The following is a 14,151-nucleotide window of genomic DNA, read 5'->3' as shown; positions in this document are numbered from 1 at the left end:
ATTTTCTGCGCCATGTTTGTTATAAGAAGTAAAAATAAAGCGCCTCAGAAGTGTATGTACCAGCATAGCGGTAACTAATTTTGTTCACCTACTTTACATCAAGTTGTAAAGGAACTGAAACCTATGGGCAGGGGGTATATTCACTTGTCTAACACAGTCCCCGAACTTGTAATAGAACTAAAATAAGGAAAATCGGAATAAAATTATAGCCTAACCCTAACCTGGTACACACACTACTGGAGTACCAAAAATAAAACTAAGAAACCAGCGTGACCACCCAGTTACTGAACTATCATTGAAACCGTTAGAAACTGCATAAACAAACTGGTCGTCATAGGACAGTCATGGGATTCTGAGCAAATAGAAACCAAATGTACCTCATTAGTTTACAGTTATTAGTTACCTTCTATATTACCCATATCAAGGCAGAACAAGTGCGAAAAATATATCTATGAGATCTGGTAAATGTGAGAATCGATAGTCGTGTAGTATAATTTAGGATCACACACAAAGATCGCTTTCATAAAGGTGAAATTAAACGAACGTAGGTAGTTACGTTCGAAAAGAAATGATTAACTTCCTGACATACATTAGCAACATTCACTGTAATCCTGTTGCCCGGGAGATCTACATGTCTGGGAATAAGATGGTGTATATGGTATTTAGTATATACATTCATCTAGGGGCGGATTTAAACAATGGGAAGCCCTAGGTTTTGTCATTTGTGAGACTCCTCACAACAATGACGGAATTCGACTTTATATGGAATCCAATATGACGCTATAATGGGATTTTCGTGATATATGCTATGTTTTATGACGTCATAAACAAATTTAAACATTGCTTAAAATACAAAATTTTAGGCAAGATATATGCGCTAATTACCGAAGAAGACTGGGTAGTGAGTTGAATTTAACAACACTTTAAGAACTCAAGGCTGTAATGAAACATCGCGGAACCAGAAAAACACTACGTTTAATATATACCCGTTTCTAGTCGTGGGGGAAAAGCATGGCACAATTACTGATAAATGAATTTATAAAAAAAACGGTTATACGAAAAAAAGATCTAAGTAGAGTAAAGAATATACAATAATTTTTAAAAGCTTCAATAAATTAGTATAATATAGCATATTTATGGTAAAAAAATGTATAATTAATTTTAAAGTAGTGTATTTTGTTTTTAAATTTACAAAATCATTTCGATATATATATATATATATATTCAATTTCCACTCTTTCAAACGGTAAATATTCGGAACAAAAATTATTAATATGAATAAAAAATTAAATAAATATCAGTTAATTGTTAAAAATTTCAGTTCATATTTGTAAAACGATTTAAAATAGTAGAGATTGAAAATCGAATGCCGAGGTCCCTGAGGCCTCTACACTAATGCGGCCCTGCATAACCTTTGTCGAATTCACAAACACTAGTCAATATGTAGAATACACGCATGGAAAATGGATATGATCAAACGGCTTTATAGCATATTATGCCAATGAACAACATCGTGCCCGATTCGAGATTTATGGACGTCGTCGGTGAAACCACGAGCGATTACGTGAACCCATACCCTAACGAATTATCAATCACTACCCCCGCGGTGGACAACTAACATGAAACGCTTACTACAAGTTCAAGCATCTGAAACAAATAACTGGCAAACTAATCTCATACCCGACATGAACCAGTAAACGGACGATAGACCGTGGTTCGCCATATGATTAGACTGCCTTATCGGCATTCTAATCGCCCTGGATGAATATGTAAATCTTATTCAATAAAAGCTATCGGTGTCATTTCCGATATTGCGAGATACTGCGTTAATCAAATTCAGTGCTTTAGGAAAGTAGGCTATTAATACTATACTCTTACTGAATAAATTAGCTTCTATAATTGATACTTTTACTGGTTGAGATGCTTTACAAAACTTTAATTGTTACAAAATTTCTAGACGTTTCTATAAATCTGTATAATTTTTAATGAAAACGAAGTAATCAAAGCTTGACTTGTAAGTCCACGAAGTCTCTCCCTTTTCTCGCCCAGCTGTGCTGTTAGTTGTTCGAGTTGCGCAATGCAACTCTTCGCCAGTTAGAATGTAAATATATAAAACGAATCGAGAAAATACACCTTTTCTGTGTCATACGAACATGCTGAAATTTTTGAGAAACTACTTTTGGAACAAACCCATACCAAGTCTTATATTTGTATGCTATTTGGAAAACACAAATATTGACCTAAATACATGTGACTAACAGATGTGTGATGCCTGCCACGCCCGTTGGAAATATCGAACAGAGAACGTTGGTGTCATTGGTGAGAAAACCTTTCTCGTGAAACATTAATGAAAATCTACTGGTTTGATCATTCTATTTATTTGTTTCTATTCCAGGGTGTATCGTCGAAACCATAGTTTCGGTAGGTGAACATTTGAAATGTTGAAAAATTGTGACGTAATAATATGGCATCATGTTAGGAAAATCAATTACGACGTCATAGCGGGCATCTGAAGTTTATTATGACGTCATTGTGGATATTTCATTGAAAAATGAAGATTTTGCTGGAAAGTTTTGAACTTATTTATAATTTTTTGTTGCTTTACCGACATGTATCGCTTTTATGCTGATCATAAAGTTAAAATAAACTTTTTATTTACAGATGAGTGAGTCATAATACATATGGTAATAATACAAACATTTCACTCTTACTTGACCATTAATTTATTCATTCTCATGTATAGCAACATCTATAGTTTGTTTGTCCCCCGAATTATTTTTGAAGTTTAGGTATGACTTGAAAAGGCATCATTATCAGAAACTCTCCATGGGAAGCGGAAAAGTTTGGCACGCCCTTGTCCCCATGATACGATTGCGTATAACCTTATTTATTTTTCCTCGAAGCATCATGATACTAATCATTCGTTCACTGAAGGGGCTCAATGAGAAAGCCGTTTGCGTAAAGGGTAGTAGCAAACACAACTGTACGTGCAATAAAGATACATATTTCATTCCGATTAGGGATAGACTTTACATAACTGAATAAATAAGTACGCACGAGTAATGACCGTTTAATTTTTACGTCGGTAAGTTATGTAACATTTTAGTGAATCTTTAACGATTGCGTTCGGGATATATTTGTAAGCGTTGCAACCAAGCAATACTGTATTGTGAAACTGTACTGCAACGGTTCCCATTTTCCAACCTCGGTGGAATGGCCGTTTTGGGAGGGATTATGCTTTGTGTTCGCTGTAGTATTACTAATATTGATCAATTTATTATTTTTATTATTACTATGATACTCATTCTTGAACACATAATAAACCATTTACAATGTATAAAAACGGGAGCTCGACTTGCGCAAAACACGAGAAAAGGATACATTAAAGATTGAATGAATAAATTAGTTATACGCTTTCTAATATTTTTAGAGAAGAAAAAAAGGGAGAAATTTAACAAAAAAGATTGGAACCACGGCTTTATTGTGTTTAATATTTGAAAACTGATATTTGAGTTATGGCTACATTCATGGCTATTGTTTGTGGTCTGATCGGTTGAACAAATCACTATTTTCTGATTGTTTGCGACGGATCTATAACATCTTTTAAAGATAAAATTACTTTTTTGAGAAACACAACTGAAAATGGTAAATATCACATAAAACCGAGCCAATGTCCGCGACGAAGACTGAAATGTTGCCCGCGTGAAAAAGTGTTTGGGCGGATGCAAAAATTTCAACATTGCCTATGCACTGTCGCTCTCCCCATGGGTCGGAGTCACCATCCAGCGGATTCTATGGTTATTCGACACGAAATGGACGTATTTTTGTTGTTGATATTTCTCTCTATTACTTTTATTTATTCCTAAATTTTCTACGAATCTGATAGATCATCCAAAATTTGGCTATATTTTCATTTTGCATGGAAGCACGGTTTTTAATCAGCCAAGCGTGCTTTGTTTTGGACCTCGTATTCATATATTTAAGCGGTTCCATTACATTTGAACCCATGACAATTGCACCTGCATACTATTGCACCTATGGAAATTTTTTTGTTTTACGGATATTTGAACCCATACTCACCCCAACCCATGGGTTTTAGCACCCGCATATAGATTGAACCCGCGGATATACACATGGGTTCAAATGTACGGTCACCATTTAAGCACCGCCCTCTTGCCTATATTTTTGAACTTGCGAGTTGGTTTGTGAAAGATACCGTTTGTTTTTCTCAAGTGGGTGAGCAAACACCTGTCTCTTCTACTCCACAATTACTTTTATGTCAAAGATAGAAACGACCGCGAAAGCAGAGCCGCCACATGGAGCGCAATTTTTAATTTCGATGTCATCGCGCACAAAAGACAAATTATTTATTTAGACTTTCCACAGAGATTTAAAATACAGCCTTCTAGCAATCTTTGACCATGGAAATTTTCTGCGCAAGTGGTTTTCTTCACAAAAACAACATTACCACAAACCAATCTGCAAGTCAACTAAGTGTCCAAATAGGTTCCCGTACATTTGAACCCACGACAATTGCACCTGCATGCTATTGCACCTGAGGAAATTTTTTTGTTTTGCGGATATTTGAACCCATACTAACCCTAACCTATGGGATTTAGCACCCGCATATAGATTGAACCCGCGGATATACACATGGGTTCAAATGTACGGTCACCGTCCAAATATAATAGCAAGAAATTAAGAGCATTTTGTTAACAATTTTATTCCTGCGCAAGAAAATTTAATACAAGAGAAGCAGAGAGCGGAGTCGTATAATACAAACCCAGCACAGTAACATATATAGACAACCCAACTCGAATGATGATCACAAAGAAGTTGGGAAAATGACAAGCTAGGACTTCCTTATTTACACCAGCTGTAAAGATCGAAGGGTTAATACAAACAATTTAATAATTGAGTGATATACCACATAATATGTTACCCAGATTTTCATTTTTTTTTGGGGGGTGAGGGGTGTTTGAAAAATTTTGGGGGTCTTAGATATTTTGTTAATGGTGATTAAACTATTTGTAATTTATACTTGAAATGTGTTATTTGACTGATCTGCCACTTTCTGGATATTCAAATACATTTATTTACATTAAGATTTAAAGTGTGGGTTGAAATTAGGGTGGAAGGGGGTTAGGAAAATCACTGAATCACCATACCCTATTTTATGCCCTCATCGCTTCGCGAACTTTGTTGTTGAAAAGACATTTTTGAAGTTTCATAAAACATTACCAAAAAGTATATTACGATTGATTTGATCGAGCGTCCAAAAGTAATAATTAAGTTCCAATGGCATTATCATCTCTATTCTGTAAGTACCAACCAGCAATGACTAAAAAATTTACTTCAATTAGAATTTGAGTTATTCAGCAAGGGATTATGAGAAATCCAGAAAGAAAATTAACATATTTGCTGTGATAATTACCAATCAGGCAAAAAGTCACATTTTCCTGATAAAACTCTCTTATTTTTACCAAGAAAAAAAAAGCAATAATAATGGGTATAAACATAACCAACATATACATTATGTCGGATTGAATTGAAAGTGAAACATGGGCCCGCTTCTATGACCAGTATACACAATATAAGCAAAACTTGTGTGATGACCTACAACGTGGCTATAAATTCTGGTTAGTTCGGTAGATTGACATACATGACACTACATAAGTGCAGTAATTAATTACAGAAAGTACATTTTCTTAAATATTCGATAGAAAATGTGTGACGAGGAGCCTAGTTTGGTTGTTGATTCAAAGCTAATTCAAATCATACATTTTCAGCAGAATATCTTCGAAAGCACAACCATAATGAGATATGAACCTGTAGTAATGAAACTTGTTTTAGAAATGTACAAAGCCAAGAAAACCTGAAGAGCTTGTTATGCCCAAAATTATGGTACATGTCTTGGGATGTGATAAGAAAAAAAACACGAACAAAGATATTGGTAAAAGATTAATAATGAAAAAAAAAAAAAACTTCAAACCTATTTCGGAATTGTATTGAGCAGAGCATACTTATATTGAGCCGGATATTATTATAAACATACAATCTAATTACTAAACTTGAATCCAAACATCCATTCTAATTACTGAACATGGAACAAAATCACTCCACCTATTTATATAAGAATAGAAAAGTGTATCTATATTTTTTATACATCGTTAAAATATAACAGATATATAGGGAAATCATAAACTACTTTGAAAAAGATTCAATTCTGCGAGAGTTTGCTAAAGGAAGTTTTTCTTCGATTAACCAAAATTCAAGGCTTGTTTTGGAAACATAAGTGAAAGAATATGAAGTATATACTATTAGCTTTAACCATTTTTTGAGATGTCTATTTATTGGTTTGAAAATGCGAAATTTAATAAAAGCAATATTAATATGCACATTTTGTACAAGCAGTATATGCAAAAAGGCTCTTTCAATTAACAACTTCTTACATCGAAGAACGCTAGTTGCCAACTTATGTTAGTGAGCAATGGTGATATAAAATGCAAAATACAAATACATTTTGGAACATACTATTCAATTATAATTTTGTGCAAGGCTTGAACTACAAGAAAAATGTTTTTGCTATAATTTTATTACTATTAAGACATTTACAAAAAGCAGAAATAGAACTTTTCATAATGGAGTTAGTATGAAAAATACCATCAAAAAGATTCCTGCGGTAAAACGGGCCGGATACTTTAGTATTTTTGATTTGGTCGAAATCATTTCAAAATCGAAATTCTCAACTTTGTGTGTATAACATGACTACATGAATTTCACATCGTGAAATAATATATACAGAGCAGTATTTAGAATTTAAAATTAAAAAAAAAAGATTCCAATTATTGCTTATATTATTAGATTTGTATATCCTTTGCACTAATTTTGATAACACATAACAAGGTGGCAATTTAGGTCTGTAAAATTCTCTTTTTTTTTAATTCTCACTAATAAGTTAATTTTGTAACACAATGAGAATATTCGGAAATCAAAAATATTAAACTATCCAGATATCTCCACATATATGACCAACAATAAAAATTGTTGCATCGAAAGGAATCCAAGCAAAGTAATTTTACAGGGGAAAGCAAGATATTAATTCAAAATTATTATAGAAATATAACCTAGGTTATTTAGAAAAAATATGAACACAAAAAACATAACGTTATTATGATAAGTCAATAAGATATTATTATATCTATGTTACTAAGAGAGCAATGTTCCTAAGTAAACTAGAAATGACCCAAACATAAGAAGCGCTTCATTTTGTATGTTCTGTGAGAGGGTGCAGACGAGAAATTTGATATACTGGCTCAAATCTGGTAACTATCAATTAGCCTGGTTTTTCGAATTGAATAGTAAATTACTCCAATCGTTTCAGACTGAAATTTTAATCGCCGCCATCTTATTTTTTTATCTGCCAGAGCTCAAGGTGAATTCAGGGTGAAATTTTTTTTTGATGAAGGAATATTTTTAGAATGCAATTCTGAAATGTGACTCTTTTCTTTCTGGTGAGTTCAACAAACTATCTGAATGATGAATTCTATGTTTTTAGTAATTAAAGTGTCTGGAGGAGCCATTACAATAACAAGTCACATAAAAATCTTTCATATATTAAAGATTTGTTTCGATTCGAAAAAAAATGTTCGATTCAATTCTGAAATCATAAGGTATTCGAAAATGCTCAGCCCTAACTATCAATGAGTAACATTTAATGTGACATTTACTTTTATTTATTGTTATATTTTTTGTTAAATCGGGAGACATTTGGAAGTAAAGAGCTTTTAGTTTAACGCAATATACAATATGAAGATCCATGAAAAAGTGCGGGTTAATTCCACCAACACTCCAAGGCCGTTGAAGGCCAGAATCAGCTCAACATTATATTATACTACTTATGGCTATTGTGACAAGACTGTGAAGTCATTGGCAATCAAAAAGTTTTACTTTTCCATCTCACGAGAGTTTGAAAAAAACGGGACATTACTAACATGGGGGCGATAGATGATAAGCAATAATATTATTATATGGAACATAGTTTACAATAATTACCATTTACTTAATTTTCTAAAGTAAAAAAAAAAAAAAACGTACATCACATCAAAGACGCACTGACAGCGCAGCGTCTCTGAGTATAATTATGACTTTGGGTTAAGCGAAGCTTGCCCTTATAAAGTAAAGCTTTAATACACTTTACAAATATAGATCGAAAAGACATATATTTCTTTTTTTGGTAGATTGGTGACATCCAGATAAATGAGGATGAATCCATCGGGTATAAAATAAAGATTCTTTTTTTCTAAGAGCAGCAGCCTTTACTCTGTTGCTTCTGAGATGGTGGGAACGGACTGGCTCCACCATCACTTTCCTTGTTTGGAGTCTGCAAAATTAAGATGATAATTGATTTGACAAATAATTGCCTAATTGATTGGAATCTATACAAAAATGAGCGCTCAAGAAGTGTGTGTACCAATATGGAGGTAACTAATTTTGTTCGCCTATTTTACATCAAGTGTGTAAAGAGACCGAAACCTATGGGCAAGGGGTATAATCACTTGGCTAACACAGACAGTTTCGAACTCGTAATAGAACCGAAATTATGCCCCCACCCTAGCCTGGTACACACACACACCACGAGAGTACCCTTTTGGGAGGAGCGAGAAAACAGAAGAGTTCTTGAAAGCTGAGGACGCAAGAAGTGTCTCGATTCCAAGAAAATATACATCAATCAAAAGACTTTTTTTCTAATTTGACACATTTTTATATCCCTTTTGCTGACTGACCAACTAATCTTTGCTTGCCAATGCAACATCCTAACTACATTAGCAGCATTATTATGGACAACCACGAGATATTCGAAATTTCGAAACCGCAACAAAAAAATGTCGCAATTCCGACTACGCACAGCCTTTATGAAGAGTGTTAAGGTTTTAAAAGTCGATGCAGCAGAAAAACCACCATTATTTTACTATTTGGCGGGCATTACATTTTCAGCCTTAATGTCAAAGGCTTTACCTGGCATTGCATCTCACAACGCTGGGCCACACTGATTAGTTCTACTAATATTACCTTGTGCAAAATATCTGTGGCGAGCGTCATGAAAGCTTTTTCAATGTTAATGTTATTCTTGGCGCTGGTTTCATAGAATTTGATTCCGTGTTCTCGTGCAATCTTGTAAAAGAAAATAAAAAAAATTCAAACTACAAAAAATGAGAGCTTTTGTTTCCCTTGTAAAGCAGATCCATACTCTTATGTTTGACAGCGACAATTAAAACTCATCCAAGTATTTCCGAATATTTAATCCATCGTGTAACAGTTGTAAATGTTAACTCACAAACTGATAACTTGAAGTCAACTCGGTCAGCTCACTATTATTATTGTTCACAAATCATGTAATTGTGACCGAGTATCATTGAATGGCTTAGTGAGCTAATAATACGAGAAACCGATCTTTCGTAATGGAAGATTAGGCAGAAACTTGTTTAGGTAGCATATCAAATAAATGAAGAAAACCAGAAATGTTTTGAACATATTCAGAGAGAAAATTTTTGTATGATAAGTCTCTTACAATGATTTTTTTCAACCTTCAAACATACAAAAAACATGTTAATATGCATCTTAATCATGATGAGTAATAGGTTGTCTTTATTCATGGTTTGCTGAATTTATCTTCACAAAAATAACAAATTTTCTCACCTGTTCACCCCTTTCTTTGCTGATCATTCTCTTTTCTTCCATGTCACATTTATTTCCGAGCAACATTCTTTCCACATCTTCGCTAGCATGCTACACATAACATAAAATGAAAACAATTTTAGAACGTAATGAAACTGTTTTAGGTAGCAGCAGTTGTTTGGTTATGGGAGTGATGTGACTAGTTTGTGCAGTTCGCGGGTTCGGCCACAAGCCGTCAACGTTACTCAGAAAGAAGCAAATTGGGTAGACATTGGTGAACTGGTCAAATTCCATCATTTCAGAAATGGTAACGTACAGAACACTCTACACAAAATATAGAATAAAAACAATTCTAAAAATGTATCGTTATTATATTGCTGCCAAATTCACGAGCGTGATGGAGTTCAGGTTTAAACATTGGGATTAACTATTTCAGCATTGGAAGTTCATTTCTAATATGATATAATCGACCTATCCCAATTTCAATTAAGAATTCAACATTCTGAAAAATCATGAATTTTCTGCATCGAGCCATGTTTGTTAAAGAGTAAAAAAAGTGAACAAATCTCACACAGGATATGGTTTCATCTGATGATGATTGAAAAAACACTTTTTCGATAAAAATTTATTTCATAAAGGGAATTGAAATATTCCAAATATTAAAAATTACCAAAATACACAAACCTCTGTAATAAATTCGAATTGAACACAATCATGAATCTTTATTCATTTTACTAAATTTTGAAAAGTAAATTTTTATGAATCTCAAGATCCAAAAATCGAGAATAATATGGGTAAATAAACTTAATCTGTAATCAAATTTTCACACGATTAAATTCTGATGTATTATTAACAGATAAGAAAGTGCCTGATCAAATATAAACAACTGTCATTTTTATTCATGATTCATTATTATTAAAAATTGCGGATTTGGAAAATTTCACAACAATGTTATACTATGATAATATTCTCGTTCTAAGCACGGCCTAACCACAGAATGGTGATATAAATACTCTTTATTAGTACCTCATGCCTAGCAGAAAAAAACTTTCAACATTTTTTGAATTATATCTCTGAAGTTCGAAATTCTCTCTAAGTCTCTAATAGGTATAAAGCATAGATAAATCTTTCAATAATATAAATATTGTCCATATTGAATTTGTGAAATCGACATTTAACGCAGTATGATGAATGAATAAATAGACCATTCATCAATGATCAAAGAATACTCAATAAACAGGGTTGAAGATCTGGAATTTGACACGTTTGTATTAAATTTGAAGTCAATTCAAACTCCTTGAAAACGAGTAAATATGTTTTATTTATTCAGAATCATGATGATTACGGGACAAACCAGGATACTAATTAAATTCAAAAAGCATTGAGTTGCCAAAGCATTCTCAAACTCGACAGGCCATTAAAAAAAGGGACAGTTCTAGTTACCAAAATTTGGTTTTCTCAGACATTTGGGCGGGGTTGGAAACATGGTTTCCGCAACATGGTGCGGAAAGCCGGAGTCGGAATTTTTGTTAACCTAGAGTCAAGAGTAGGAGTCAAATTAAAAGTGGCAACAGGTTTGGAGTTGGGTGGATTTTTTCTGACCCCAAAGCCCCGATTCTAACTGTTATACAGCGATAAAATCAATGGAATATTAAACATTAGACTCTAGCCTACTACGCCTTGCGTATTTCTATAAATAAAAGAAAGCACACCTCCTCAATATTCCGTAACCATTTTGATATATTGTCAAAACTTTTCGGATTGGTAATATCGTAGACGAGCATGATTCCATTTGCCCCTCTGTAATATGAGGTGGTGATTGTATGGAATCTCTCTTGGCCAGCAGTATCCCTGAAATGAAATTTATACTTCAAACGCAAATAATTACATAACAAAAAGAAATGAAAAGCGTATTAGTAAGTATATAAATTCCAGACCATTTCCGAATACACTACACATTCAATATTTCATACCCGAAAAGAATATTTTAGGATGTATTCGGAATACTAATTAATTCGGTTTCGGTCATCCTTAAATTAGTGTGCATTAATTAAAATTTGATAAAATCTATCAACTTTATTCACATTGGTAACATATAATAGTAAATTGACAATGTCAAACTGTCGTCGCATTATACAATGTATCAATGATAAAAGTCATTGCCAAAATCGATGAATGGAAATGAGTCAATGTTGTGAGTCTTCTGATATATACAATGGAATTGGAATAGATAAGCCTACAATTCACAAACCATATTTTTCGAACCACAAGGCGCACAGTCAATAAATTGCTTAGATTGTTTTTCTATTCATATATAGGGCGCAACGTTTTTTAAGAAGTGAACCATACAAAGCTCAACAAACAACAGTACTGTTCTAATCCCCCTCAAAATATCCTGGCTGTGCCTCTGATTGAAGTTGCTATAGAATGCTCGTTATAATTGCTTTCAGTTCATTGCGTAAGATGATGGTTTGTGTATAAAAGAATAGTGCCGGTACTGATTTATCATGGATCGTAGAGTATGATAATTGCATGAAAAAACTTTATTAATACTTTAAATATAACTCGGTCCAGGTTGGTTGCATATGATTTTAGCAGTTAATGAACGATTTATCTGTGTTTTAAGCTTGATTCAGAATATGGAAATGTTTAATTATTCCCACTGACTCACCATATCTGCAGTTTAATCTTTTTACCATTTAATTCAACTGTCTTGATTTTGAAATCAATACCTAAAACAAAGAAAAATTATTTTAAAATTCTTTCATATACCGGTACCAATTTTTTTTTTTATCTTTCACACAACTTCAATCAGTATTACTCAATCAGTAATACCCTTCCAAGGAGTAAAGTTTGCTCTGTATTGGATGTAGTTATATTATTATTATTTAGTTTTTTATTATTACTATAATACTTATTCTTGAAAACATATTAATCTACTTAAACTGTACAAAAACGGGAGCTCGACTTGTGCATAACACTAGTAAAGAATCCATTAATAAAGATTTGACAAATAAAGTTGAGTTTTATGCATGGGGAGGGAGGAATGAAGATTTCAAAATAGGGAAAGGGAGAATTTAACAAAAAAGGTTGGGAACCACTGGTGTACAGTTTCTAGTAAGCTAAGATGACATTTCAGTTTTAGCAAGGAAACATCATCTACCGGTAATCATACGAGGATAATAGAACTTATAATGAATAATTTTATTATATAACAATTAGACAATACAACACAATATCTAAGCAAATTATCCCCCAATATGCAAAATTAGACTGTTACCCGCACAACTAAAAACAAGTGAGCAATGCTCAAATATAACGCAAGAAGGTCAAATGACCAATATGGGCAACGCAATGTCAGCAAAATCGTGACTTGTCATAACTTGCCAATAACTCTATACAGAATGTATGTAACAAAACCTTTTGCTTCCATCATTGATTTGGAATTTCTTCATACAATAACAATTGAAACTGATGGCAATTAAAAATAGGTTTTTCCGTAATTCGAGATATTCTACAACATATTTTTGTTAGGATATTGCCCAAACGATATCACTAATTTATATAACATTTATTTTACGATGTATATCTCATGATTTTACCATGTATCTTAACACAATGTGTGGTATTCGAAATTGGAAGAAATCACATTGGTCCATTCGGAGACCAGAATATTCATTTAAAAATCTATTTTTTACCATAATTTGAGTATTATGAAATATTTTCCATTTACATTTTATTTTATATTTATTTTACATTTCAACATACAATGATTTCGTTTCAAACTGGACTATTTTTATCCATGGCTCTATTGTAAAGAAAAAATCCATGAACTGAATGCTTTTGAAATAAGACAATCACAAGACTTAAAATCTTAAAGTGCAGCCGTGCTTGAAAGAGATTAAAAAGCAAAAAGGAATCTGGTGAACTCACCTATGGTTGAAATAAAAGTTGTGTTGAATGCGTCATCAGAAAATCGAAACAGGACGCAAGTCTTTCCGACCCCTGAATCACCAATAAGAAGTAACTTAAACAATAAATCATACGTCTTCTTGGCCATTTTATGGTCTTCGTGGATGAGTGTACAATAGCAGGTTATTGTACAATAAGTAATATCTTATTTGTTTATTTTCGTTACCGAACTGGATATGGTAATATATACCTTACTTTTACTATTGCAGTTAATCAGAATCTGTATTTTAGATGCAAATACAATAATATGAGGATAAAATATAGCACAAAAAAATGAAGACAAATATTTTACTTGTAAAGCATGCATAATGCTATTAACAAAAATAATATTTTTGACATAAAAAATTTTTTTTCTAGATTTTTAAACATAGTGGCAATCTGGATAGAAATAAAAATTTAGGTAGTGATTCCTTATTAGCGTTTGAAGCATTTGAATCAAAATCAAAATAAATAGTTCAGAATTAACATATTTCAACTAAATTACTGTATTTTCTGAAGATG

The 14,151-nt window shown here is 32.8% G+C and overlaps 1 protein-coding gene across 1 annotated transcript; it reads right to left on the bottom strand.

Annotated features, from left to right (window-relative positions):
• Positions 1 to 4,698: 4,698 nt before the first annotated feature.
• LOC120333971 (ras-related protein Rab-10-like) lies at positions 4,699 to 13,879 on the bottom strand. The gene is made up of 6 exons (XM_039401401.2): positions 13,612 to 13,879; positions 12,350 to 12,410; positions 11,391 to 11,529; positions 9,700 to 9,789; positions 9,073 to 9,174; positions 4,699 to 8,383 (listed from the first exon to the last, which is right to left on the bottom strand). Exons 1-6 carry the CDS (start codon positions 13,736 to 13,738, stop codon positions 8,303 to 8,305), a joined length of 600 nt encoding a protein of 199 aa, XP_039257335.1. The 5' UTR covers positions 13,739 to 13,879; the 3' UTR covers positions 4,699 to 8,302.
• Between the last annotated feature and the right edge of the window lie 272 nt (positions 13,880 to 14,151).

This window comes from Styela clava, chromosome 15 (assembly GCF_964204865.1).
Source record: "Styela clava chromosome 15, kaStyClav1.hap1.2, whole genome shotgun sequence".
NCBI classification, from domain to species: domain Eukaryota; kingdom Metazoa; phylum Chordata; class Ascidiacea; order Stolidobranchia; family Styelidae; genus Styela; species Styela clava.
This window is presented reverse-complemented; position numbering and strand designations above follow the sequence as displayed.